This window comes from Diaporthe citri (genome assembly GCF_014595645.1).
Source record: "Diaporthe citri strain NFHF-8-4 chromosome Unknown scaffold_9, whole genome shotgun sequence".
Lineage (NCBI taxonomy): Eukaryota > Fungi > Ascomycota > Sordariomycetes > Diaporthales > Diaporthaceae > Diaporthe > Diaporthe citri.
In genome coordinates, this window is record NW_025064854.1 from 1,331,104 (window position 1) to 1,358,308 (window position 27,205).

General features: G+C 52.8%; 11 protein-coding genes across 11 annotated transcripts; 5 read left to right on the plus strand and 6 right to left on the minus strand.

Annotated features, from left to right (window-relative positions):
- Nucleotides 1–502: 502 nt before the first annotated feature.
- Nucleotides 503–1,659, plus strand: INS49_015490 (uncharacterized protein; the record flags this gene model as incomplete). Its single annotated transcript, XM_043176171.1, has 3 exons — nucleotides 503–764; nucleotides 819–1,062; nucleotides 1,122–1,659. The coding sequence occupies 3 exons, from the start codon at nucleotides 503–505 to the stop codon at nucleotides 1,657–1,659; spliced, it is 1,044 nt and encodes a 347-aa protein (XP_043019626.1).
- A 1,060-nt stretch (nucleotides 1,660–2,719) lies between these two features.
- On the plus strand, nucleotides 2,720–3,510 carry INS49_015491 (uncharacterized protein; the record flags this gene model as incomplete). Its single annotated transcript, XM_043176172.1, has 4 exons — nucleotides 2,720–2,744; nucleotides 2,815–2,953; nucleotides 3,016–3,158; nucleotides 3,212–3,510. 4 exons carry the CDS (start codon nucleotides 2,720–2,722, stop codon nucleotides 3,508–3,510), a joined length of 606 nt encoding a protein of 201 aa, XP_043019627.1.
- Nucleotides 3,511–3,729: 219 nt separating this feature from the next.
- On the plus strand, nucleotides 3,730–4,200 carry INS49_015492 (uncharacterized protein; the record flags this gene model as incomplete). The annotated part of the gene is made up of 2 exons (XM_043176173.1): nucleotides 3,730–3,941; nucleotides 4,008–4,200. 2 exons carry the CDS (start codon nucleotides 3,730–3,732, stop codon nucleotides 4,198–4,200), a joined length of 405 nt encoding a protein of 134 aa, XP_043019628.1.
- A 229-nt stretch (nucleotides 4,201–4,429) lies between these two features.
- Nucleotides 4,430–6,447, minus strand: INS49_015493 (uncharacterized protein; the record flags this gene model as incomplete). Its single annotated transcript, XM_043176174.1, has 7 exons — nucleotides 4,430–4,611; nucleotides 4,674–4,869; nucleotides 4,940–5,371; nucleotides 5,474–5,673; nucleotides 5,740–5,882; nucleotides 5,953–6,114; nucleotides 6,176–6,447. 7 exons carry the CDS (start codon nucleotides 6,445–6,447, stop codon nucleotides 4,430–4,432), a joined length of 1,587 nt encoding a protein of 528 aa, XP_043019629.1.
- A 288-nt stretch (nucleotides 6,448–6,735) lies between these two features.
- Nucleotides 6,736–7,429, plus strand: INS49_015494 (uncharacterized protein; the record flags this gene model as incomplete). The annotated part of the gene is made up of 2 exons (XM_043176175.1): nucleotides 6,736–7,033; nucleotides 7,389–7,429. The coding sequence occupies 2 exons, from the start codon at nucleotides 6,736–6,738 to the stop codon at nucleotides 7,427–7,429; spliced, it is 339 nt and encodes a 112-aa protein (XP_043019630.1).
- A 772-nt stretch (nucleotides 7,430–8,201) lies between these two features.
- On the minus strand, nucleotides 8,202–12,560 carry INS49_015495 (uncharacterized protein; the record flags this gene model as incomplete). Its single annotated transcript, XM_043176176.1, has 7 exons — nucleotides 8,202–9,911; nucleotides 10,999–11,117; nucleotides 11,177–11,429; nucleotides 11,492–11,731; nucleotides 11,823–11,909; nucleotides 11,987–12,493; nucleotides 12,552–12,560. 7 exons carry the CDS (start codon nucleotides 12,558–12,560, stop codon nucleotides 8,202–8,204), a joined length of 2,925 nt encoding a protein of 974 aa, XP_043019631.1.
- Nucleotides 12,561–13,127: 567 nt separating this feature from the next.
- Nucleotides 13,128–14,033, minus strand: INS49_015496 (uncharacterized protein; the record flags this gene model as incomplete). The annotated part of the gene is made up of 2 exons (XM_043176177.1): nucleotides 13,128–13,590; nucleotides 13,687–14,033. 2 exons carry the CDS (start codon nucleotides 14,031–14,033, stop codon nucleotides 13,128–13,130), a joined length of 810 nt encoding a protein of 269 aa, XP_043019632.1.
- A 697-nt stretch (nucleotides 14,034–14,730) lies between these two features.
- Nucleotides 14,731–16,642, minus strand: INS49_015497 (uncharacterized protein; the record flags this gene model as incomplete). Its single annotated transcript, XM_043176178.1, has 6 exons — nucleotides 14,731–14,912; nucleotides 15,004–15,098; nucleotides 15,168–15,561; nucleotides 15,643–16,086; nucleotides 16,242–16,478; nucleotides 16,543–16,642. 6 exons carry the CDS (start codon nucleotides 16,640–16,642, stop codon nucleotides 14,731–14,733), a joined length of 1,452 nt encoding a protein of 483 aa, XP_043019633.1.
- A 1,715-nt stretch (nucleotides 16,643–18,357) lies between these two features.
- Nucleotides 18,358–18,790, minus strand: INS49_015498 (uncharacterized protein; the record flags this gene model as incomplete). Its single annotated transcript, XM_043176179.1, has 2 exons — nucleotides 18,358–18,476; nucleotides 18,571–18,790. 2 exons carry the CDS (start codon nucleotides 18,788–18,790, stop codon nucleotides 18,358–18,360), a joined length of 339 nt encoding a protein of 112 aa, XP_043019634.1.
- Nucleotides 18,791–21,079: 2,289 nt separating this feature from the next.
- On the plus strand, nucleotides 21,080–22,570 carry INS49_015499 (uncharacterized protein; the record flags this gene model as incomplete). Its single annotated transcript, XM_043176180.1, has 2 exons — nucleotides 21,080–21,125; nucleotides 21,228–22,570. The coding sequence occupies 2 exons, from the start codon at nucleotides 21,080–21,082 to the stop codon at nucleotides 22,568–22,570; spliced, it is 1,389 nt and encodes a 462-aa protein (XP_043019635.1).
- Nucleotides 22,571–23,882: 1,312 nt separating this feature from the next.
- Nucleotides 23,883–26,059, minus strand: INS49_015500 (uncharacterized protein; the record flags this gene model as incomplete). The annotated part of the gene is made up of 2 exons (XM_043176181.1): nucleotides 23,883–25,736; nucleotides 25,799–26,059. The coding sequence occupies 2 exons, from the start codon at nucleotides 26,057–26,059 to the stop codon at nucleotides 23,883–23,885; spliced, it is 2,115 nt and encodes a 704-aa protein (XP_043019636.1).
- Nucleotides 26,060–27,205: the final 1,146 nt, after the last annotated feature.

Here is a 27,205-nt window from a genome sequence, read left to right on the forward strand (position 1 = left end):
GCTCATCGTATTGGCAGAAGTGGGCCCAAGGCCCGCGAGTCAACGGGTTTCACTTCCGGATATAACTTTTTCGACGGCGCCCGTCAACCTCCCAAGCCCGAACTTCATTTTGGAAGAAGCTGCAGTACTCCACTATCCTTGTCGAATCCCACGTGCTTGCGTGTCAGCAGGATCTCATGGCATTGGGGATCAATACATCATTGCTTACACTGGCATATTTAAACCGTCGGACATAACTAGGAGCGGAGAACCAACAGGTCTCCGGGCCCTGTCCCAGGCCAATTAGAGCTAGGAAAGGGGCGGGCCCACTTCAGGATTTCTTGCTATGTGTATCGTTTGGTTCCCACGTTGGCAAAGGCTCACCTGCATCACCTTGGCCAGCCAAGTCGTCACGACCAGGTCGTCACCTTCCAGCCCTCAGGCTTACTAGAGCTTAAGGGAGGCTGCAACGTCGACTTGTCCATCAATGTAGCCTTCTAGGCTTTTCTCCCCTCTGCTTACGATGAGCAACCACCCTCCCGGAGTTCCCGAGGCGCCGTCACCGACAGAAACAGAAGCTGCAGGAAGCCCCGGCCGAGAAGCTTTGGCCGAGGGTTCCACGGCCCAGGACGCGCATGATGATGGACAAGATCATGACCTCGACTCGGACAGCGTTGCCGACTCGGCAGTCGAGACTGACATTCTGTCAACAATGACAGCGCCGGACGAATTCTTTACATTTATCGAGGAAAATGGCAGGACATACCACAGCTATAAAGCTTCAAGTAAGGTTGCATTATGTCAGATCGCACACAATTGCTGACCAAGACCCCCGCCAGAATACTTACTTCCAAACGATGTGAGAGAACAGGAGAGAATGGACCTGCAGCATCTCTTGTATCTGGAAACGACACATGGGAAGTTGTTCCTTGCCCCACTGCGCGAGGACCCGAGGAGGTGTCTGGACCTGATGACAGGAACGGGGAACTGGGCGATTGACTTTGCCGACGCATTTCCGATGTGCGACGTGTTGGGCACGGATCTCAGCCCGATACAACCGCAATACGTCCCTGTCAACTGCCGGTATGTTTAACTGCGCGTCGAACAAAAATTTCACCCTCTGACGGATGGACTGCAACAAGATTCGAAGTAGACGACGCCGAGGACCAGTGGAACTTCCGGAGCCGGTTCGACCTCATCCACGCCCGAGCATCGGTTCTCTGCTGGCGCAACTATGCCGCTTTCGTCGGTGAGGCCTACCAGGCATTGGAGCCCGGCGGTTGGCTGGAGATGCAGGAGTTCACCCACAGGCCGGTGTTCTACGGCGAGGTCTCGAACAGAAGCGCGATCAAAAGGTACTGCGATCTGATTGTGCAGGGCTTTCAGAGCCAGGGCATCAACGTCGCCGGTTTCAGGGACATGAAAAGCCTGATGACAGCAAGAGGGTTTGTGAACATTGAGGAAAAGAAATTCATATGGCCGCTTGGGACATGGGCCAAAGGGCGTCACCATCGGAATCTAGGAATCCTGTTGAAGCAGGACTTCCTGATGGTCGTCGAGGCCCTTGCCCTCCGGCCTCTGTCCCATCTCGGGTGGTCTCAAGAAGAGATCCAGGTCCTACTGGCGGAGGTGCGGCGAGAGCTTCAAGACAACAGCGTCGATGGCGCTGCAGAAATGTAGGACCTACAACACCACCCGATCCCTTAGCCGATGTACTCACCCTGACTAATGTACTCAATAGTGTCTTTATTTATGGCCAAAAGCCCCCAGGCTGATCTCTCAGAATCGTGAGGCGCCATCGCGGGGAACTCACATCATCTGCAACCAGAGGTGTCTCGAGACGCCCTACCGTCAGCCTCAGTCATCAGAGCTCTAGAGAGCACTTGATTAATATAACAAAGCGACAAGCGCGACACAGACACGTCATGTCTGATTGGGCCCAAGTGCGCGGCACTTTTGGTGGTAATGAAGGAGCTTGCGGATGAAGCCGCACAGTGGGGGATAAAATCAAACGTCAATAAACATCAACATACAAATGCAATAAGCACAGCGCAAAGCGCCGATTTTCCCTCGCCCGAACTTTCACCCGCCCCCGAACTCACATGCAAGCCCGACCGCCGACATGTCTCCTAAATTGGCAACTTTAACTCAATGCTCGCTGAAACCGTGTTTCGCCTGGTCCCGCAAACCTTATTGAGCCACTGGCGGGGAACAGAGTGCCAATGGCTCGATCCGGATGGACACGGCATCATACGGGGACCGCTACAGCAGATGCGTGGCAGTGTTGCTTTAAGTAACACCTTGTCTGCAGTACGAGTACGATTACGATTGATTCAAGGTGTACATAGAACACACTTGATCCGCCTTCGACCGGTCAAGGAGCTTCCTCATTCCGTCGTCTCCATCGAATGGGTCTGCCAAAATGATTCAACTGCAGTATCTCCGACTCCCAGGTGCGGCGGGCTTTGTTTGGCTCGCTCTGGGTACTGTAAGGCGGAGTGGCCCAGTCTCCGTGGTGTCAAATTGCTGAATCCATCTACAGACTGTCTTATATTGTGTCGCGCGATGTGTCTACCTGCTCTACTTCCATCCTCTGGCCAAATTCCCAGGGCCCAGAGCCGCCGCTTTGACTGAGGCCAGTATTCCCACCGCCAGAGCGCAAGCGAGGCAACCCGTGTTGACGCTTTTGCTGTAGCTATGGAAATGGAAGTCATCAATGTCCGGAAAGCACGTCTTCCACATGCTAGAGCAACACAAGAAGTACGGTGCGTTGAATGACCTCAATACCCTCTCTCCGTCTTTATGACAGGCAGCATCCCTAATCATGAACCCCAGGCGACGTCATACGCCTCGCACCTAACGAGTTGACTTTCGCATCCGTCCAGGCCTACCGTGATATCTACGGCCACGTGACCACGGGCAAGGAGCGGTTTCTGAAGTCAGATGCCTACGACACCGAGGAGCCCCGAATCTCGTCCGTGAGGGACCCTGCTGTGCACGCGCTTCGCAGCGCAAGGCTTTGTCCCATGCCTTCAGTGCCCGGGCTCTGCGGGACCAGGAAGACGTGGTGCATCAGTACGTCGACCTCCTCGTGAAGCAGCTTGGGAATTTCGGCGCGGGCGGGCTGAAGCCTATCAACGTTACCGAGGCGTACAACTGGCTTACTTTTGATGTCATTGGTGAGCTTGAATCCAGCGACTATTCGGAACTATGCCCTAATCGCTTTTGCTAGGTGATCTCTCCTTCGGGGAACCATTTGGCGCCTTGAAGGACGGCTCGGACCATTGGGTTAACCTGGTCCTGGACTCAGTGATATTTGAAGGCCTTTCTATGAGGTTCAAACGCCGGCTCTGGCTGAAGTTCGCCATCCGTTTCTTCTTAGGCTCCAAGAAGATAGAGCAGATGAAAAGGAACTGCGTTGAGCATATGACTTTGTCGAGGGAGAAGGCCAGGAAACGCATGGAGATGGGAGACTCCTTGACACGGCAAGACTTCTTCGGCCACCTGATCAAGAGGAAGGAGATCAGCTAGGAATACCTCATGGGGAATGCGCAGGTCCTTCTCGTTGCAGGCTCGGAAACGACGGCGACTTCTCTTGCGGGTACGACGTGGTACTTGCTCAAGAACCAGGACTGCCTCCGGACACTGACAGAGGAGATTCGGGCTTCCTTCAAGTCTGTGGAGGACATCACTGGCGATTCCACCGCCAGGTGCGAGTATCTCCATGGAGTCATAGAAGAGGGCCTAAGGATGTTCCCTCCAGTTGCCGCCGGGCTACCTCGCGTCTGCCCCGGCGCCGTGATTGATGGCCAGTATGTCCCGGCGGGCTATATTGTCTCGTGTGAGAACTACCCACTGGCTAGAGACCCTCGCTATTGGGTCAACCCGGACGACTTCCGACCGGAGCAGTGGATTGGGCAGGGTCTCGGAGACGACAAGCGAGCCTTCCAACCGTTTTCCAGGTGAGTAGAAATGTGTAACACCGAGACACCGGTGCGACCATAGGTTTAGCTAAGAACTTTGGACAGTGGGCCGCGCGCCTGTTTGGGGATCAACTTGGCGTATCTTGAGCCCCGAATCACTCTCGCAAAGATCATCTTTGCTTATGACCTGGAGCTGGTTTCCCGAGAGATCGAGGACTGGAACCGCTCATGCACATCGTTTGGTCTTTGGAGGAAGCCTGGACTGCTAGTGAAATTTCATCCCCGTAATGGCGCCTAATTGTGCTCGCTCGATGCCTGTAGGGCAACATGATTCGAGTGTCAGGACGGTTTTCAGGCGAAAATGCGGTTGTCTTCAACGGCGACCGGAGGTGCCTGCGGCCCGATTAAAAATGGGTATCGTTGCAATACATTCTCTCATGGCATTAACAGGTGCTTTGAGTTCGCAGAGAAAGTTTCTACGAGCACATGTGGCTGGCTCTTCTCACTACCTCGCATCAATCTTCTCTCTAGATCAGCTGATTCTTGTCCGCCCGAGCCAACACGTTGTCAACCTGTCTACTATCGAGAGCCGTGTCCTCATTGTAATCAGACAAATCTTCAATTCGAAGCGTCTGGTATGGAAATGCAAGACTCAGTGCCAGATATATACCCGTCGATATGAACGTTGCTGTCAACCACGATGCTTTGTCTGCGGCTGGTATTAGCCAATTCGTCAGGACTGGTGATCACTGTGGTAGAAGAAAGTCTCACAAAAGTATGAGTAGTTCCCGATGTCGACTTTAGCATCGATAGCGTGGATAAGGCCCGGAAGGTTGACGGGAATCGCTACCAGCAAAGCGACCAAGGCTCGCCAGTTGACGCCGTATGAGTATCTATAGATTCCGTCGTTCTGATACAACATGGGAATGTGGAGCTTGCGAGAACGGAGAATCCAGTAATCGGAGATCTGCGATTTGGCATGAGCATTGGCTTCGATACTACGCTACTCCCCTTGTTCAAGACTGAAGCTCGCTCACCATTATAGCCACCACTGGAGCAAGTACAATTATATACCCGCTGAGGAACGTTGTTAAACTCTTGGCGCTGGCCTGAATTTCCCACGGACAGGTCACCCAGCCTCCGATAAAGGCGGTGACGACCGCTCCTCTCCGGATATTCAGCCACCGTGGTAGTAGGAATGCCAGGTCATTGCTTGTTGCGATAGAGTTTGTAGAGATATTCGTGCCCAACGTCGCGAGGCCAAATGCGAAAGCGCAGAAGAATGCAGCAGCACGATTTGTCCAGAGACCGATGATAGAGGTTGGATCCCAGTACAAAGTGCCGTAGATAGACTGGCCGGCTGATGCGATGACTATGCCGATGAAGGAGAACGACCAGTAGACGACGGGAATGAAGAGAAGTTGCCAGTATGCCACTGATGGCTTGTTCCCGTAGCGAGTGAGGTCAGACTATGGCAAGGGCATTCAGTTAGCTCATCCCCATCGGTCAGAACATGTCTGGGAGCTCGCTCAACTTGCAATATTCAAGGCTAGTGTAGTCTTGCCACTGACAGCCACGTTTATACTCATCACCCAAGCCCACCTTTTGGCATTGCCGGATACGCTTGAAGGCTGCGAGAAAACAGGGCCAGCTCCGCCCGTCTTGACTGCCCAACCGAGCATAGCGAAGGCAGCTACCACAGCGCAGACTGATTTGGTCAAGAAGAGCCACTTCATCTTCCTCGGGTTTATCAGCAACAGAGGGAACTGGACTGGATGATGAATCAGCTGAGCAGCTTCGTGGTATGGATATCGCCAACTTTCTCAAAGGTACTCACAGATCCAAAAGACAAAGTAAGCAATCATCTTATTGCTGGAAATGCTTGAGGATACCGCCAACGTGTTTGGGAGTTCTCTAAGGCTCGGCCAAATGGACTCGAGCATGATGAGCATGCACGAGGCTCCGATGTAGGTGTTGATGCTGCAAGAATTGTGATCAATAAGTTGCGCCGTTCATCACCTCACATTTACCCGTACGAAGAGACACATACCCAAAGTATATCAAACCAAGCACAAGTCGAGATACCACAGCAAAGTACGAAAAGTAGAAGCCCATCGACGCTCTCGAGGCAATCGAGAAGGGAACATGGTGGATGGATCCGATGGCACCATTCAAGGCCACGGTCAAGGCGATAAGGATGTTCCCAATAGCACTGTTGATCGCCAGGGAGATTAGTTTCATGCATTTCAACTATCTGTGCCACCTTGACTGACATTGCTGCAGATGCTTCACGCCAACTGAGTCCCAAAGCAAGAATTGACCCGGCCTGCTGCATTGTCCCCACGTTTGCACCGTCTGCCAGCCACAGCCAGAGGTAATCGATTTCTCTCCATGTTCTCTTATCAGGCGCCACCACATCGACGTCTTCGTTCGACCAGCCGTCCCGTGTTGCAAAGGATGCCCGCGGCGTCTCGAGTCTCCAATAGCCCAGATTCAACCTGGTCTTGGGCTTGTGATCGGGGTTGTGGTCGGACCGCGTATCCATTGTGAGAAAGACGGCTTGAGAGATTAATGCTGGCCTAGGAGAAAAGTCCGCCAGAGGTGAAAAAGCCGCGAGCTCGAACACGGGGAATATTCTTCTGCAGCGATGCGTGTCTCGCCCTGGCAATGATGAGGCCACTCGAGGCCGGAGGAGCTCGCGGATGCCGGCTTCGCCGAACCGGCAACGACTTTGTGTAACCGCCAGAAATCGACAAGCGCATTATCTCACCCTGCCTCGACCATCACTCCACCTTGACTCGCTGTTGTAGCTTCCCGGGCATATCATCAAAGCATGGCCCCTAGCTTCGTCTCCCTGGGCATGGTGGTCCTAGACGAGCTGCACTTCCCGCACGCGGCGACCATGCACGACGTACCGGGCGGCTCCGGCGCCTTCAGCACGCTGGGTGCGCGCCTGGTTGCCGGCACGGAGCGATCCCACGAGGTTGGGTGTGTCATCATGGCTGGCGATGACTTTCCAGAGAGGACGATTGCTCAATTCGAAAGCTGGGGCGTGGATCTGATGGTGTCGAGAAAGCCGGGGAGACAGTCCACCCGAGGATTGCTGGTGTACGAGGATAGAGAGTTCGGACGTAGGTCATTGCTTTAGGGTCAAGTCGCATTTGTGAGTTAACTCATCCTAGATAAGACGTTCCAATACACGACAAAGCGCCTTCAACCAATGCCGAGCGATCTGGCTTCATCATCTCTGTTGGGCTCTTCGGCTGTCCACCTCCTCGCGAGTCCTGATCTCGCACAGGAGCAGATTGAACAGCTTCTCGACCTCAGAGAAAGCAAGAACATAGAAGCTCGCCCACTGATTGTTTGGGAGCCTTTGCCGGGTGCCTGCAGATCAGACCTGAGGGACGAGCATTTCACCGCAGGGAAGCTCGTGGACGTTTTCTCACCCAACCATCTTGAGTTCCAGGCACTTTTCGAAGATTCCAGTCGACCCTCTGGAGGCAGACTCCTCGACCGGCAACTACTAGAAAGGTACACTGAAATTTTCCTTGACCGTGGCATTGGCCCAGATGGCAGAGGCGCTGTCATCATCCGCGCTGGTGGGGATGGTTGCCTCGTTTCCTCAAATTCGATACCCGGACGACATAAATGGCTACCAGCCTTTTGCGACAACGACTCTGCAATCGTTGATCCTACAGGTGCCGGTAACACCTTTCTTGGCGCCCTTGCTTTTGCTATGTCAGCCCGTGGCGAAGACGTCCTCGAGGCCTCAGCTTTGGCTTCCGTAGCGGCTAGCTTTTCGCTCCAACAGATCGGGCTGCCCAGTCTCTGCATGGAAATCGAAAATCAAGATCATTGGAATGAAGACACTTTTACTAGAAGATGCGAGATATACCGAGATAGACTTTCACGTTGATGTAGCCTGCATAGTGGTGAGACCTCACAGTCAAAGCCCTTCGGAGCAACTCCATCTTATCATCTGACGAGAAACGAATTGGGGGACTTAAGCTTGTTAATTTAGTTAAACCGTGTCAAGGATGAGCAAATTTAATTAAAAGCCGGATCAAAAAATCGAATCAAAATTGGATCCATGGCAGTGGTTGCTGCCGTTCAACAAAGGACAGCAGCATCTAGAGATGGAAAGACTAATTAAATGTGACCGCGCAGTTCTAGAAACCACATAGATCCATAGTATTACTTCCCTGAGCCCTGCGATACATACCTGACTGGGTTTGTACTGAATGCATTAAGCAAGGGGGCTCAGACACACTTGCGTAAGGAACGCTGCGCATGATGCCTTCACGCCTCACTTTTAGGCTCTTCAGTATCAACATTCCTTGACCTTTCCACATTTTCGAGACCAAATTCCGTGTCCAGTGTCACCCGCATGTCGACGTGTTTCTCGATGAACACGAGCAACAAGCCCACCAGTGCAAAAACAAGTCCCACGAGCCAAACGATACGTAGTGCCTCCTCGTACACGTGGAGTGTCTGCTGCAGTGTCTGTCCCGTCAAGTTCCTGACGTTGAGCGCGTAGCTGTACGCACCTCCGTTGGAGAGGGCGGCCCGTACCTTGGAGTCGTTGATACATCCGAGCCCGGCTTCTATGCGGCTGTTGAAGACGATGGACGGGATGGTAGTGCCCCATACAAAGCCGAAGGACCGGATAAACGAGTAGGTGCTGGTTGAGATCGCAGTGTCGGCCTCGGGGAGTACTGCCTGGATTGCGGGGAGCTGAGTCGTCAGGGGGAGGCCGATGCCGATGCCCGCGATAATTTCGAACGAGGCCCAGGCTACGGTACTGGTGGACGGGGACAACATTGAGAATAGGCCGCACGAGATGGCGAGCACGCTGAATCCGGCCCAGTGGAGGGGCTTGTATTGGCCGATCTTGGTGAGAATGGCGCCGGCGACTGCGCCAGTCGGAATCATGAATGCGTTTATTGGCAGGATATTGATCCCCGAGTCGAGTGCAGAGTCGGCTAGCATGGACTGGAAGTACAGAGGTAGTATATAAATACACCATTGGAGAAGTATCGAGACAACGAAGTCTTGCAGATAGACGGACGCCGAGGTACGATGGGCAAACAGGCGCAGCGGCATCGTGGGCTCCTTGCAATAGCCCTGTTGGACGAAGAACACGGCCCATCCTACCACTCCGATCACGAGTGGAAGGATGATCGGCCTTGAGCCCCAGGGATAGACAACACCACCTTGTATAAGACTAATCAGGATCGACGTGATAGATCCGACGAAGATAGTGTTGCCCAGGTAGTCGATGCGGGTCAGCGAATGCATCCAAGGCGGTGATCTGTTCCATGAAAGGCGCAGAAAAGGCACCATGATTGCCAATGTCAGCGCACACACAGGCAAGTTGATCCAGAAGGCCCATCTCCAGGTCGTGCGGCTGACGATTGCACCACCAATGACAGGGCCAACAAGACTCCCAACGGCGCACGCTCCAAGGACGCTGCCGAGGTATGTGCTGCGCTCTCTCAATGGGACCAGGTCACAGACAATAAGGTCAATAAGCATCACCATGCCGCCAGCACCCAACCCTTGCACCAGGCGGCCGGCGATGAACATGGCCGAGGTGCTCGCCCCGCCAGCAACACCACTGCCTAGAGCAAAGAGTACCACCGACACGATCATGGGATAGCGCCGGCCGAAGATGTTGGAGAGCTGGCCATAGAGGGGCTGTATCGCCGTGGACGCGAAGACGTACGCGTTGGCCAGCCAGATGTACGTGTAGTCCCCCTCGCCGCCAAGGTCGTTCGAGATGGTGGGCAGCGCGGTGAAGATGATCGTGGCATCGGTGGCACTGACGAACCCGGCGAAGCAGAGGCCAAGGAAAACCAGCCAGAATCCCAGGCCCTTACGGCTTGTTGACTCCGTCTCTATTGATTCCTGACCAGCAGGGCAAGGGCCCTCCGTCGCCGGACGGCGGACGCGACTGTTTTCCTCGGTCATGGGCGAGGCGGTTGATAATGATGTGATGTGTGCAACGGCCTCAGGGAGAGGTCTCAGCCACAAGCCAATTACTCCTTTAGAACACTGACGCGTTGTATCACGAGAACGAAAAGTCCTGAGCCGTAGTCAACGCAGAGCAGACTGACTTGAGGCCTTCGAGGATGCCGTATTAGTAGAGGTGATAGCTTTCAGCTTGATTATGAAAAATGAGAAGAATCCTTGTCCAGCATCGTCTCTGCTGAACTTCAATACAAGGGCTGACAATTCCAGTGGCAGACCAACAGTCTTGACATGGTAGTTGGCTTATAAAGATTCCACTACGCTAACAACCAACTGCATCCTATTCTAATGCAAATTGGTCATGGACACCAACAGTCCGTCATGTTTTGCCCCTGAATGGTCATGTAACCTCAATTCTCGCATGCAGCTGGTGCAGGGCACACACACTGTGGGTTGGAAACATTGTCTGCATGTACATTCAATTGTTCCAAGACTACGTTAGACGAAGAAGAGGGTGAGAGCATGTCAAATTCGACACATACGATCTTGGTTAAACAATAAACAAGCTGTTCTAAGATTCATCACAAGTAAGCGCATGGAAGCATGAGAACTTCAGATTGACGCCACATTGTTCTGCAGGTACGCAAATTGTGTAGATAAAGCCACAGTGGTCGCGAGCCCTACGGGTTTCACAGAGGTACGACGAGATATTTGTCAATTGCCATAATACAACCACGACTGAGAAAGCCCACACGGCGCGAGAGATTCGTATGGAATGGTCGAGGTAGGCACGTCTCGAGACACTGTTGCCTGAAAGCAAAAGCCGCTCGAATGAATTACCGGCTTCGTAGACCCTTCCCACCATTTACTTTTCAGTTTCTCGCCGAGGTCATCAACGGGCCAGCCAGCCCGTTGGCGGCAGCCAGCGAGCAGATTCAGAACTGTGACTCTCTGGCCGCTGTCTTCTAACGGGCCGCCGGCTGTGATTTTCACGAGGTAGCAATTTAGCCGAGAACGAGGTTTGCGGTCGAGAGTTTAGACGCGGCGGGGACATACCAATAAACAAGCACTGCGAACACATGACACTCGAAGCGAAGTCTTTCAACGTCATTGCAATTCCGCATACTGCGTTTATGCATTCTCTCAGGCTTCTTCGCTGTTGTGCGTACACCTCGGGCCCGCCCAGCATGGGCTGGTGGAGCAGAAAGAGGATGTGGGAACAGTAGTACAGTTTCATCGCCACAGCTGCGCCAGACGCTTCGTCAGATGCAGAACGCCCTTGGATGACTTGGATATAGACTTACCAAAAGCTGTTGGATGGATCCAGATAGGCTCAAAGGCATCCTCGGCCGAGCGCGGCTGGGGCAGAGGTTCAAACTCAGCAGTCAGGTACGTCTTCCAGTCTTCCAGCATACTCCTGAGCTCCGCAGCCCTGGCTATCCGGGCTAAGGGCTCCATCGCGCCGTCCTCCATGTTCTCTCTCGAGCAGTACCCGACCCCCTGTGCAAACAGGTACACGGACCGAGCTGCAAGGTCAGAGGGCTCCAGGGCCTCCGCCTCTCGCGGTACGCAGCCCAAACATCCTGGCAGAGCCATGCCTACCAAACTCCCTGACGCACGCCCATGGAATCGCCGTGTATGACCTGCGAGCGCTGAATTAGGAAGACGCCGTGGAGGTGCCTCTCCCAGTCTTGGCTGGATCCGTCCAGCATCTCGAAGGTAGAGACAATAAGTGAGGTAGCGAGCAACTCCAGGCTGGTCTTGTACGTGTTGTACTGCATGGCCTTCTGGACGTAGCGCAGTGTCTTGTAGTAATAGGGAAGGGCATCATTTGGGTCGTAGAAGGAAGCCTCGTTGGGCTGGCTACTCAGGGATAGGTGGCGTGAGGAAAGAGCCCAGATGGCATTCATCAGTCCTACATTATGCATCTGGCTCCTTTTAACGGCTTACAGGCACGCGAGAATTTTGGGTGAGACCACTTGCCGCCAAGTGTGGTACCAGAGTCGCAAAGGGTATCCGTGGGTCGAACAGATCCAACTAGAATAATCAATAGAATTCAGCAAGACGGGACAACTCGAACAATAGAGGGAACACAAAAGGATGGCGCAGCTCACCCATTGGCTAAGTTGTCGCACAAAATGCTGGAACAGCGCAACCTCCGAAGTAGTTAGCGAAATGGGCGAGGCCGATTGCCATTCCTTCTTCTCCAAAGCTTCGAACGCTATGACGCTGGTAGTCCGCTCTTGAAGAAGTGGGTTCGATGATGCGGGCGATTGTCCAGCCTCCTCAGGCACTGCATACGCCCCAGTTGGTCTGGTCTCGAAGTGACTAGGAGACTGCACGAGCGAGTCGTCAAGTATGCCGATACCCTCCAAGTCTATATCGACGTTTTCTGGACGGTCGGCTTGCAGCGCGGCGTCGTGTAAAAGCAAGTCGACCCAGATAGAGGTCGCGTTATCCACGTTGGCCCGGGAGGAGCCAAACGACGCTCGCGGTTGACGGTCTTGCGGGGTTGACGTATCAGTACACAACGTGCCGTGCTCGAGTTCGGGCTGTGGTGTTAACAAGGTCGGCTGCGTGGAGACATCGATGTGTGACAAGGGCGAGATGGCATCTCCATCCTGTGGTCTTCCTCAGGCCCCTCCCTCTAGATTGCCTTCCCCTAGTGAAAGTGCGCACGGGAGGCATGTTGCCTGGCAATCAAGATTTGAAGCGTGCGGAGCAAGTTTCGAGCTTCACACTGGCTTGAAATGGGCTCGAGTCGAGGAGCTACCTACTGCAGTAGGTAAAGCACCCGAGGTATCATGGGACGCAGAAGTGGGAAGTTGGAACGGAGACCGATTGGGTGACTGAAGTAGGCCCGCAGGCTTATGTAAGCGAGTACTCAGGGAGCACCACACATGTCCCAGGGTATTTACATGAGCCAACGCCCGTTTTAGGTGGTTGGTCTTTTTTGGTCATCACCCAGATTCAGTAGACCACCACTTATTCGAGTTCTCCTAGTCCATACAGGCTGCATTCAAGCTGACAGAGACCCGAATACACAAACTAGAGTTTCTGTACGCTGTCACTCACATAGGGAGGAGCACGAAACAGGATGGCCATGAATCCACGACAGGCAGCCTTTGGTTGCTATTCATTTCCGGGCATCAATTGCCGTTCTACTCCTGGCTTCTGCTTTTGCACTGACGCCCTAGAGAGCCCAAAAGACACACCAGAGGGAATCTAAATGTATCGAGTCGTGTGTGGCTTGAGTCACTGCAGGTGGACAAACATTCCACCATCCACTAATATCTGCGACCCAGTCATGAATCCACTCAGTTGCTCGCAGCCCAGGAACACCGCCGGCCCAGCCAGATCCTCTGGTCTGCCCACCCGTCCCATGGGAATCCGATGCTCTAGGTACTTGCGCTTGACATCATTTGCCATGTCCTCATCCGCCAGCTGCGTGTGGATTGTCCCGGGCAGCAGGGCGTTGCACCTGATCTTGTCCTTTGCAAGCGCAATAGCCATTGACTGAATCATCGACAGTACAGCCGCCTTGGTTGGCGTGTAATGTACTTGAAGGCCGCCTCCTTGTAACGCACTGATCGAGGAAATGCCTATTATCGATCCGCCACGGCCTTGCTTTTTCATCTGACGTGCTGCCGCCTGGCATGTGTAGAGCGTTCCGTTGACGTTGACTTTTATAGACTGGTCAAATATATCTTCGTCGATTCTAGTTCAGAAAAAAATGCGTGAATTAGCATCATGTATGATCTTGAACGTGGTAAGGAACCAGAGGCGTTGCAGTTCTTACCAGAGGAACTCGCACGCTTTGAAAATGCCAGCGTTCGCAACAAAGATATCAATGCCACCCCAGTTTTTCACGGCTTCTTCGACCAGATTGTGACCCGTTTTCGGCTTGGTGATGTCTCCAGGCACCTCAATGAGCTCTCCAGCCGGCAGACCTTCGCTGGCGCCTCGGCTCCTGATCTCCTTCGCCGTTTCCAGTAGGCTGTGCTTGTGTTTTGCGTCTTGGAGGAGATCTAGGTGATTCACGGCGACATTGGCGCCTTGTCGTAGGTATTCTAACGCTATTTCTCGGCCAATGCCTGTTGTGTCGCCGGTGCTGCAGGCCGTCTTCCCACGGAGCAAACGCCACGATGCCAGCGCAGACATATTTACTCTGTCTACCGTGGAAACTTCAATGAAGACAGATGGGATGGGATTGCACTCTTGCTGGACATGAGAGCGTTCTTTGTTGTCGTGTCCACGGTGAGCTTTCAAAATATTTCAATTCACAGGTTGGTTGGGCCTGGCTCTGGAATTTGGTTTCCCTAGTGAGAGCCAAGAAAATGCGAAGCGTCTGGAGTAGGACGTGTGGCAGGCAGGGCAGCCCCGGAGCCGGCTCGCGTCTTGGGCGTAACTCGTCTCGAGGGCACACGCGAATCGGAACCGCAGCATCTTCCCCAGAATTACCCCATGCTGATCAAGCGGCATGGCAACCCTGGGTTTTAAAATGGGTTTCTCGTCCACGCGTCTCGCCCCTGGATCTTGAGTTACACATGCTGCTGCGAAACAAATTGTGATGACTTGCTTTTGACCTGTAAATGATGCCCCTAATGTTCTGAAATTCTGATCTCCTGTTAAGAAACGTCCTGTGCTATACTGCCACGGTTATACGCGCCGCCATATATGATTTAATGGCCGATATTTATTCTGGTAGGTTGAATCGTGCTCATACAGACATGGCAAAATGAAGTATCTTTAGCGAGTACCTACAAGATTGAAAGGCACGAAATATACCGTAGCTTCAGTTACATTGTCGAGCAATCGTCATGCGGTCTTGACGTCAAACCAGGCAATTTTCTCAGTCCTACTCATGGTGGGTCATCGCTGCATCCGCTACCTTGGCCTCCAAATATTCACGACCATCATGTCTTGCAGCACCACCAAGGCCAGGGTTCTGCTCTTTCAGCATTGCAAACGTCTTTTCTGCGTCCCAAGCCCAAGGAGTATCTGCCGCGCGAAGAGCAAGTCCATCTCTTCCAGTGTGCGCTGATTAGATTCGGGGTAAAGTGCCCAGACTGCGGCGTGTTAGCGGTCTCGTGCATTATGTAGTTACATGATAATTCCGTCGCTGGCTCACCAATAGGAATGCTGATGATATTGACTGCTCCAAAAATGTACATCATCTTCTCGCTTATGGCACTGACAATGTACGGCAGAACTAGAGTCAGTGTGCTAGCCGGGCGTCAGCTCTTTGTACGGAGAAACAAGTCGTCGTGTGCGGATCGCGTTTATAGCACTCACCCATTGCCAATGCTCCAGCCAACGACTCCAAAGCTGTTTCCCTTGGCCCGTACCTGCAGAGGGAAAATCTCTGCTGGGTATAGCCACGGTACTGTGAGCCAAGTGGCACCGAAGATGAAGGTATACACAAATACAAAGGACGCCGCAGTAGCGCCCCATTGGTTTGCTGTGTCGATGTTGCCCTGAGCTCTTGCGTCAAGGCCAGCTCGCGAGAGGCCACCGACCAAGAACATGGCGATCCCTTGCCCGACCGATCCCCAGTATAAAGTCCAGCGGCGGCCGATTCGATCGATCGTGAAAGCGCAGACAAGTGTCGCGAAGGTGTAGGTGATGTTGTTCAGCCCAGAGACCCATTGGGACTTGTCAGAGTTGAATCCGGCGATGCTGAAGATGGCTGTAGAAGTCACACAAGCAGGTTAGTAAGAGTTGAGAACCCTAGAAAGAGAGACAAACAAGGTGCATGGATGCAACTTACTCGGACCATACATGGTGACGCCAGCTATTCCGGTCCAGCACTGCATAATCTGGAGCCAAATAACCAATTGGACTCGTCGGGCCGTGTGCAGCTTGCCGGACCTGAGGCCGAAAAGCATCGCGATGTACGAAGTCCCGTCTGTCTTCTTCTCTAGCTGTACCACCCCTTTGATATTAGCAAGTTCGGCCTCGGCCAGTCCAGCGTCGGGTCCAGTCGTTTCTCGAAGGCGCTGCAGAATATACAGTGCCTCATCGTCTCGCCCGACTCTAGCCAACCATCTGGGAGACTCTGGAAACAGCCAACACCCGACAAGTAGGAACAGGAGGGGAATGATCTGGAATGCAATAGGAAAGCGCCATCGGACCGGTGAGTTCCCGTTGTCGATGAACCGCACAGCGTAGCCGAGCCAGTAGGCGACGACCACACCGATATGTTCAGTGTGAACTCCATCGCGATGAATGTTCCCCGAGAAGTATAATCCGCCAGCTCGGAGGCCCACGCGGGAACGATTCCGTTCAAGATACCGGTTCCGATGCCGTTGACGAGTCGCGCGCAAATCATCCAGCTGGGGTTCATGGCCGAACACTAGAGCGCCGCACCGAGGATACCCCATAGGGCACCGGCCCCGATCGCCTTGATCCGCCCGTAGCCATCTCCCAAGGAGCCCCCCATGAGGCAGCCCAGAAGGGTTCCAAGGTAGTAGACGCACATGATGCCGCCTTGGAGGAGAGTGTCGGTGATTACCGGGTTGCCTTCGTCGGTGACATGGCCGAGGCCCATGAGGTCAATGTAGTCTCGAGATTCGTTGACGCCTCCCATCATCCCCTGGTCGTAGCCTTGGGGGCGTCAGTCTTTCCATCCCTACCACCTTCAGGGTGACCACATTCCGCCTAAGCTTACCGAAGAAGAAGATAGACAATCCGGCAAGGGAGTTGATGGCAACGAGCAGAGCTTTCTTTTCAAGCTTGCCATGTACCATCCATCGATGTCGTTGATCCATTGTGTCAAGTCCTGCCGAAGCCTGTCGAATCTGGATGAACTCCTGCGTTTCGTCTCTTCAACAGCAAAAGAATTATCAGATGCGATGCGTCGCCCAACACAAAAAACCTATTTATTGGGGGAATACATGGTGTGTAACATCAGAGCAGTGCAGAGTATTTATGTTTCGCCGTGAAGTTTAATTAATCTCGACTCTAGCCCAGACATCCGGACCAACTAAGAGCGCCCAAGTAATTTCTCCCAATGACGCCGCAGCCATGCAAGGCGCATCAACGATCCTCAGAACATGTGTCAGGATTTCCAGTAATGTGCACGCGCCCTTGGCCCTGGGGTAACGTAGTTCAGCACGAGAGGCATGGGTCCTTGCGGGGCGAAGCCTGGGGCAACATTGACAGTGCCCATCCATCCCGGGCACGGGACCCCATGGGGGATTGACGGACGGGAGCGCGGGGAAATGTCCGAAATGTCGTATGAGATACTGATTGCCGGAGGTTTGTTCGCTCACGAAGCGAGTCAGCCCTCGAAACGATGTGCTCATCTTGCTAATCCCACGTCGTTGGCCTAGCGTGGCGCGTGTGTGCTCGTCTCGAGGGCAGGACTTGGCACAGCCATGCTATGCGCCTTGGGTAACAGGCTAGATGGCACCAGGAACGTGGCGAGAAACTGACGGCGCAGAGGTCAGGATGTCGAGTTTTTCCGAAAAGCTTGATTCTAACATGCTGCAGAAATAGCAGTAACGAAACTCACAACAACTACACGCCACATCACGTCGTTGACCAAGCTTCAATACTTTATGTCAGCGACCTGGAATGGTCAACCAAGGTATTCGCATTCGGCAGCACGTAAAGAGACTTTATTGATGCTAAACTCCATAAATGGGGTTTCTTTATTCACCGCTGTGTTTATGGCGACGACGAGGCATGGCAGAGCTATATGGAACACTTTCAGGCAATATTGTTGTGTTCCTGAGAGACGGAGAAGGGGACGCACTGGTATACGTGACATCCCTTTGTAAAGCTGGCTGCCCGCTTCCCCTCTTTCAACCCTTCTCCTAAATTTATCACATGAATTAAAGATACCAAAATACGTCACACGGATGGCCGTAGAAGACCAAGACTTTCTGGATGGTGCTAGGATTGATGCGCCGGTGCGCGAGACGTTGTCGAACAACGCGACACGCACCAAGGTTGAGCTTCCAGAAATTGATCGATCATATCATTCATTCCAGTCAATAGCATGTGCTCTCTTCACGTGCCTGGTCATGTGGTCAGGTCGCGCGAACGTCTTGCCACAAGACTTGACTGGACATGGAGAGGTGAGCACAGGAATTCCCATGTTATCTGCAGACTTGGGGTGATGGACCCTGTAATGTCGATTCAAGTCTCGTTTGAACCTCGCTCTGTAATCGCAAACGGAGCATTGCTCTTGTGGATCATCATGTCGTCTTTTCTGATGCTTTCTATGTCATGTAATTAGCCCTTACCCACCCAGACTCAAGATCACGTTGAAGGCTTTATGTTTTGCGGCAGCGTTGTGCTTATGCAGATTCCACTCACCTCAATTCCCCTGGTGTTTCCGTTTTGATGTTGCAGTAACGACATGTAATGTCTTCTTCTGGATAAAGTTTCGTCCTCCTTTTCGCGGTTCTCGCTTTCTCTGGTGTCTTATCATCAGAAGGATGTTGTAAACCCGTTCCTACCCTGGGTTTGCGTGGTGCTAGTACTGGCAGAATTCTCTGCTGCTGTTGTGGATCATCGTCGTGAGGCTGCCAGTGGGGAACGGAATGCTCGAACAGTCGCTGACTTCCTTCAGGCAAGCCAAGTTGCATCCGGTAGCTGTTGTCCACAATTTGTAAGTTGAGTTGTGGTAGATTTACTGTGGCTGGCTCCAGATTTTCCTGCCGTTCGCCTGGCCAGTCTAGCTCTGCACCTGAAGGCTGGACACCAGAAGCATTCATGGCATTGTCGAGATCAATGGGCGGCAAGGAGTTGAGGAGGGGTTCGGACGGGTCCAGAAGAGTTTCGAAGAAGGCATTGTTTCCTGGTCCAAAGTCTAAGAACTCGGAGTAGAAGTCGTCATTCAGGTCTGGCTCGAAGGGCATTGACAGGTCGTCAAGGCGACTCTTTTGCTCGTGGGTTGTTGATGTCATGATTTCATAAGGCTCTCGTAATTTACTGCTCTCGCATCAGGGAAGTAAATCCCTGATGGGCTGTCTTGTGTACGGTAGAGTCCTGTCTAGTGATCAGCAGAGTAGGCATTGTTTCATCTGAAAGGCATCAACTCGCTCGAGGGCTAACGTATAGACAAAGCCGACCCCATCTCTCATGCTCCCGAGCGGCATCCTGCTGAAATGAACCCAGCCCTCCTGTTGGAGTCCAGATAGTAGTTGTCTAGTATACTGGTCTCCAACACTCCTGTACGAGATGCGCCAGCATCGTGGTTACACGGAGGGCTTTACCGCCTACATCCCCTGCTGTAAAGGCAACGATAGAATGTGGAATGGACACCATTTGGTATCCGCTAGGACCCAGACCAAGACCATACTCTGTCCTCAAAGAGCCATTTCAGGATGGTCTTGGTCTGGGTCCTAGCAGATACCAAATGGTGTCCGCTCCACATTCCAGCTTTGTCTAAACAACTCGAACTCATTCCTTCCGATGCTGGGCGCGCACCTCATACAGGAATTGTAGGATCACCATGGTCGCAGTTTGCCGGGAGCTGGGGTGAAATACGAGATTCAGCGTCAGCCCGAGGATCAGGCTGACGCTGAGAGTAAATGAAGAGGTGGAGAAAACACTAAATAGCGGGATGGTCACGTCGTTAGATAGACGTGAAGGGCATGGTGAGCGCGATGCGACTCATAAAGGGGTTGTTGTTCACAGCTGAGAAATCTGTGTCATGAAAGCCAGTCTCGAGCAGCCCTTTATATTCGACAGCTTCAGTACACTCAAGTGCTGCGATAAGGTTACTTCAAGTGTACAACAACCCAGCAGTTGCGGACTTTGGTAGAACTTTGTGTACTAAGTAGAGCCGTGGTACTGCAGTATCAGGTCCGCCGGACGCACCTATTGGCCAATGTAGAGGCCTTCCTACTAAGCCCCCTACTATCAATATGATACTGCGGCTGGGATACATGCACGGACAGTACGTTCCGTGGCGTCTTGCAACCCCGCATCTTGACGTCTAATTTTAGAGTTCGTTCTCTCTCGTCCATTATCCCTCCGACAAGGCCAACTTCATCGGCTGCTACTTGACCTCGTTCGAATGCATCTCCGTGGACCATCATTACGAGTAAGCCGAGCTGTTCTCGAACATGAAAAGGGCGGCGGACCAAATAAGTGACGAATGCTGACGGCTTCAAGATTAGCCACTCGAAAGACAAGGCGTCTCGGTACCAGTCCCGCTTGGCTGCTTCATGCCCTCTCTTATCAGCATGTGTTGACTCCGGTGTGCTTTCAATCTATAAAGTTGTGGCTCCGTACGATGAAACTCTGGGAGCCTGCCACCCATTTAGTGTCTTACGAGATCATTGCTATCATCTCCACCCTTGATCATTATTGTGCCACCTGCCCACCTTTTCAGATTTAAGAATTTACTGGCCTGTATTTTCGAGCCTTGTGCCAGCCTCATTTCAAACACGCCAACAGCTGCCGTCATGGCTATGACGCTTACCAATGCCAATCTATGATGGGACTCTTCTTGCTTCTGAAATCAAGTCATCGATAGCTTGCTTTCCGTGGACGTGCTGACCTCATCGCACAGTTGCTCACCCGACCTATTCTCCACGCTTTACACGACATCATACTCATGGCTTTGCAGCTATGCTGGCATAGAGGCTGGCCGTTCATTCGAGTGGCTGTTTGACAACTTCACACGCTTGAATCACTGCTCAAATCCCATCTCGGCGCGGAACTACTCGACATCGTCGTGACGGCTTGAGATTTTTCCCAACAAAAAGTTCATAGATTTGTGGAGGACATACATGACCCGATGGTAGCGGCTCAAGCCCGCAAAGCACCGGGGGCAAAGGCTTTCTAGTCTTTTTTGATCTCTTCTCGACTACCTCGAGGCATGTGTAGTCAGTCACTGTAACAGAGTGATAACAAACCTCGTCCCAAGTTCGGACCCATGAGAGTCACTTATCTGACATCTCGAATCACAGCAATCTCCCTTGCTCAGAGCTTACGAGACATGTTGTAAAGTGACTTGTCCATGTTATAAACTTGCCGCTCCTTGCCAATGGAACTCACTCAACGCAGTGACACCGCTCTCGCTCTTCCTGATCTCCCGCCACTACTATTTAAATGGGGTTTCCTGGAACCTTCCCCTGTGCAAAATTTCGACCAAGAGCAACTCTTTCCACGGGCCCATCACCAGAAGCAAAAACATAACACAGGCGCCTCAACACAAAAGCAGTTTCGCGGGACATTTGATCAAGATGAGCAATTCCAGCTTTTTGCCTCAAAAACACATGGATCCCCTTGGTATGATCGAACAGTTTGGGGGAAATCCAGGCAGTGTTTTGGGGGGTAATTAATGTTTTCTCAACAAGAGTGTTGCAGATTTGCTGACCTAACTCTGCGCAGACGAGGACCCGGACAAGGACGGTGAAGACTCCGTTGCTGCAAAGAAATCAAGCTCAGCCGCTACGCACATCGACTCCACGTTGAGAACCTTCCCTCGATTCAGCGATCTGCCTGCACATCTTCGGGCAAAAGTCTGGAGAATGGCCTGGCTCCCGCGCCGAGTCATACCGTTTGGTAGCAAGCCTGCACCCAAATTCAACATCTGCAACAAACCTCAACGCTGCGAGTGTTGCGCATCCGTGAACTTCAGGCCGCAGACCAGCGCTCCAGCGATAATGTACGCTTGCCGTGAGGCCCGAAGCGAAACACAAAAGATCTCGAGGCCTTTGTCGACGTGGTTCTGGGAGCTGTGGCTGCCTAGGAATCTCTCCCGTGCCTGGAGCAAGGCCCAGTATCAGGAATTTTGGGAAGAGGTGTGCTACAGGGACGAGATGCTCCGTATGATAACATGGTTCAACCCGACTACCGATCAAGTCTTCATAGGGCCAGAATCCGTTTTGCGTATGTCGGAACAAGTCGGCCCACCAAACCATGATGATGTCTTGCAGGCAGCCCTCGATCCCGCGTTAGTTTTGATGCTCTCTGCAGGCCTTTTCGAAGAACACGAGAAACTGGAGGCTGAGTTTGAGGTACTGAGGTCTGGGCTGCGGGCTCTCTACGATCGATATCTCAAGCCAAGGGATCATATCTACATCTGCGAAGCTGGCTTAAACTTCCTCTTGACTGACGAAGGTCTGCAAAAGGCCATTCAAGAAGGCCTTTTTTCAGGTGAAGACGAAGAGCAGCGGCTAGTTTCTGCCAGCGATGAGGTTCTCATCAAGAAATACGAAGCCTTAAAACTTTTCAACCACAAACACACAAACATCAATGCCTCCCAGACCCTGAGGACATGGAGAGATACTCTGAATACATGGCACACCAGGAGATCTCAAGCTCGACATGTTCGGCTTAGGGCTGAAGGCCGGGCGGGGTCCACATCATCTCGAAAATCTGCATCCATTCGAGTCCCCATATCGGATTCACAGATGTTGATGATAAAGATAGCCGACTTCTTGATGTGGGATCAAGGCCTGGGCTTCTTTAGGGGGTTGGAGATCATGGATCTGACTGGCCACCTCAAGAAAGATCACCCACTGGTACGGGAACATGGATTCAAATTGCCAGACTTTGCCCAGGGAAAATTTGCCAAACATGATGCTATTCATGCTTCGAAGGAAATATTGTTTGATGAGTCTCTTGTGAAGATCTCGCTAAAACTTCGCGTCAACAGAGAAGACATTTTAGGGGATCTAGGGGTGGTACCTCAGACATGTTCTGAGAAAAGCACACAGGCGAGGGACTAGTTACTGATAGTCTACGTACACTAGCGAGTAGTCATTTGGAGACTGCCAAAGCATCATCTTTGGACGTGAGCAATTCCACGGGATGGTATGCATCCAGAATAGATTTTTGGCTGATCAGAGAATCCTCATGTTAATTTCCGTTTCTTCTCCCCAGCGGTTCATCAATTACTTCTTCTGAGATTGTCGCCACAGGCCTTTTGGGATTATGACGCAATATGTGAGCCGTCGTCAACTTTGGAAGTTCACAGACATGTACGAATACAGTCTAATCCGCAACGCCTTGGGCGGATGTCCAGATTTGCGGGGGACAGAACAGCGGTCCGCGAGCTGTGCCTGACACAGGCGCATGCCAATGGAATTTCTCTTGGCCAGGTCAGCCGTTCGCCAGATACCAGACCAGGCGCCAATACGTGTTTACAGCAATATGGCGACCATGGAATCGGGCACAGTTCCAGGAAGCACTATACAGCATATTTGGGTGAACAGCAAAGGAAGACCCAGAATTAGTATCTTCCAGAAGTTCAGGATTAATTGGTGTTTATCGTTAGGTACTTTCTCAACCTTAGTCCCGTGAGGCAGTAGGACTCCCAGGCTAATGTACATCCTGCCAGCCTGTGGTTCCACCTCAGTTATCTAGCCCAAGTCAGTTCCATCGCGTCCTGCTGCAATAGGAGAAAATAAATCGGAAAGCCCGAAGCCGAATCGCGTTGTATATTCCCATAAAAGACGGAAGAACTCACGGGGATAGAGGTCCTAACAAGGCATACGGTGCCGCAAGGCATACGGTGCCGCAAGGCATACGGTGCCGCAAGGCATACGGTGCCGCAAGGCTCGATGAGAGCAGGGAGCACCAAGACAGACATGAAGAGACCGTATAGTTCCAGTGCCTCCATGAGTAGGCCAATCATGATGTTGGGCTTACGACTAAGGAGGGAAACTTCTGAAGATCATCCGGAGATAAGAGCTTCGCTGCAAAAGGTCAGAGCAGGGTGCCTGAGTGGAGTGAGAATCATTCGATCACCTTTGACAGCATGGTCATTTCATTTCAAAGGGGAAAGGAACAAGTTATGTGCATCTTCAAAACGTGAAATTCATTATCGTCTACTAGGATTGTGCTGAAAAGAGGCAATCCTTTCCTCTTGAGATACTACTACAGTACATCCAGGCTGAAGGACGACATTACCGCTCGTGTAGCGACCTGCCAAGTATGAGGTGTCAAAACCCGAAGAGACCCGTGCCAAACTCCTGTAACCACTTTTTAATGCGATCGCCTATCCTGCACTCCCATTTGCCCATTCCGTGACCGATTGATTTAGTCGACCTCCTCCATGGCGCTGTCGCCAGTCTCGGCGGCAGGCGTGGAGTCGGAAGCGGCAGGAGCATCAGCGGCAGCCTCAGGCTCCTCGTCCAGGTTCAGGCCAAGAGACACCAGCTTGTGGATACGCTCGGCGAAGCCAGCGGGCTCATCGATGGTGAAGCCAGAGACCAGCAGGGAGGTCTCAAACAGGAGCTGGACGATGGACTTGACAGTCTTGTCGTTCTCGCCGTCGGCCTCGACCTTCTTCTTGAGCTCCTTGACGATGGGGCTCTTGGGAGAGATCTCGAAGGTCTTCTTGGAAGACATGTAGCTGGACATGGAGGTGTCACGGAGGGCCTGGGCCTTCATGATACGCTCCATGTTGGCAGACCAACCGAACTGGCCGGTGCGGATGGCGCAAGGGGAGCCGACAAGCTTGTGGGAGACGACGACCTTCTCAACCTTGTCGCCGAGGACGTTCTTGAGAGCCTTGGTCAGGTCCTCGTACTCCTTCTCCTCCTCCTCACGCTGCTTCTTCTCCTCCTCGGTCTCCTCGAGCTCGAAGTCCTTGGTGATGTCAACGAGCTTCTTGCCCTCGAACTCCTTCAGCTGCGTCATGGCGTACTCGTCGATGGGGTCAACCAGGAACAGAACCTCGAAGTCCTTGGCCTTGAGAGCGTCAAGGAAGGGGGACTTGGCAACAGCGGCGAGAGACTCGCCGGTGATGTAGTACATGTTCTTCTGGTGCTCGGGCATGCGAGTGACGTAGTCGGCCAGAGAGGTCTGCTCGTCGCCAGACTTGGTGGAGTTGAAGCGCAGGAGCTTGGCCAGGATCTGGCGGTTCTGGGAGTCCTCGTGGATGCCGAGCTTCAAGTTCTTGGAGAAGGCAGTGTAGAACTTGTCGAACTGCTCCTTGTCCTCAGCGATCTCCTGGAAGAGCTCGAGAGCCTTCTTGACGATGTTCTTCTTGATGACCTTCATAATCTTGTTCTGCTGCAGGGTCTCACGAGACAGGTTGAGGGGCAGGTCCTCAGAGTCGACGACGCCCTTGACGAAGCTGAGCCACTCGGGAATGAGCTCGGTGGCATCGTCGGTGATGAAGACACGGCGAACATAGAGCTTGATGTTGTTCTTGGTCTTCTTGGTCTCGAACAGGTCGAAGGGAGCGCGCTTGGGCACGAAGAGAATGGCGCGGAACTCAAGCTGACCCTCGACAGAGAAGTGCTTGACGGCCAGGTGGTCCTCCCAGTCGTTGGACAGGGACTTGTAGAAGGCAGCGTACTCCTCCTGGTTGATGTCGGAGGGGTTACGAGTCCAGATGGGCTTCTGCTTGTTCAGCTCCTCCTCTTCGATCTTGGTCTCCTTGACCTTCTTGGTCTTGGGCTTCTTCTCCTTGTCCTCCTCCTCGTCGTCGACCTCCTCGATCTTGGGCTTCTTGTCGTCACCCTCCTCGGTGGTCTCAGTGGCCTCCTCGTCAGGGACCTCCTTCTCCTCCTCCTTCGTGACGTGGAGGTAGATGGGGTATGAGATGAACTCGGAGTGCTTCTTGATGACCTCCTTGATCTTGGACTCGTTGAGGTAGTCAACCTGCTCATCCTTCAGGTGGAGGATGATCTTGGTACCACGGCCGATCTGCTCGCCCTCGGTGTCGGTGGTGATGGTGAAGGTACCACCAGCGCTGGACTCCCAGACGTACTGCTCGTCATCGTTGTTCTTGGACACGACCGTGACACGGTCGGCCACAAGGTAGGCAGAGTAGAAACCAACACCGAACTGGCCAATCATGGAGATGTCAGCACCTGCGGTCAGGGCCTCCATGAACTGCTTTGTGCCAGAGCGGGCGATTGTGCCGAGGTTGTTGACGAGGTCCTGCGAGCAAGTTAGTCATCTGTGTTTGTAAAACGATCTTAGCTGGTAGAGCTATCACTTACAGCCTTGGTCATGCCGATACCAGTGTCGCGGATGGTCAGAGTCTTGCTCTCCTTGTCGGGGATGATGTCGACACGGAGGTCCTTGCCCGAGTCCAGCTTGCTGGGGTCGGACAAGGCCTCGTATCGGATCTTGTCGAGGGCATCTGATGCGTTGGAGACGAGCTCTCGCAGGAAGATCTCCTTGTTTGAGTAGACGGTGTTGATGATCAGCGAGAGCAGCTGAGAGATCTCAGCCTGGAACTCGAAGGTTTCGCCAGACATCTTGAAGGTTTCGTAACGTCGTCAATTACTGAAGAATCAACAGTTAGCGAATGTGAGGTTTGCTTGTGCGGACCGAAGATTCGGAAAAGGACAATGTAATGAATGCAGCGCAGTGCAGTTGGGTGTATTAATGTAGAAGGGGGCAAACTTTGGTGGGTCGCTGTGGAAACGAGAACAAACGGAAGCCTTGCTTGTTTGCTCCAAAGCCACCTGCTCCCTGCAATTGAGAGCCACGGCGGATGGATTCCAACAGGGAGATGCAGTGCGCATGCGTTTCCAGTCAAGGAGATCAGGTCGCCATCTCCCTTGGAAACATAAGGCTGGAGGGATCTCGCTCAGGCGCAGGCCAGGCTGAGGGCGGGGATGGGAATTGTACAGCTGATTCAGGTGGTGGTGGGGTCTTTGGGTCTGCTTACCTTTGGGTATCACTGAAAGCGAAGGGGAAAGAAAACTTTGTCAGATCGAATCTTGCGATGCGATGTCTGAGAGGGAAGAGAGAAGAGGTTTTTGGCAGTTGATGAAGATGGGAAGTGGTGAAATCTGTGAGGTTGGGAAGAAGAGGTTGGCGTTGCAGAGCAGCAGGCAGAGGGGAGCTCAAATACGTACATGGAGGCTTCGCCCATGGAAATTCTAAGAGTTTCTATGGCGCCTTCCCCCTTTTGATTGGCCGGACAGGGGTTGTGCAGACCCACTACGTTCTGGAGGGACCCTGCAAATGCAAAAATATCGATGCGTCTTGCTCGCCGCAGCCGTCCGACCTGCAGAGATCAGAAATCCGAAAAGAAGGGCAGATCGGATCTGGAAGAGGGTCTATTCCTGATCCAACGGGCATGGAAACGTCCATCGGCGCCGTGGAATGATCTGGGGCTCGCTGGACAGGCTCAGAATGCCCCAGAAGCTGCCCGTTTGCGTTCATAGCTCTGCGGTGCTCCAACGGCAGCCTCACCTGCAACTCGAGGCAGCTACCCTGAGGTCAGGGGCCGCAGCTCGGTCCGTGCCATTTTACCTCTGCCTAGCAACGCCCGCCTGGGGAAGTGAGGCTGAAAAGCTCCATTCGGCAGGCAGACAACGTACGTAATTGCCGCTGTGGTCGCCTCACCTGCGCTTCAACAATATTAGCCACAGCCACATCTTTTCTTATTGTCG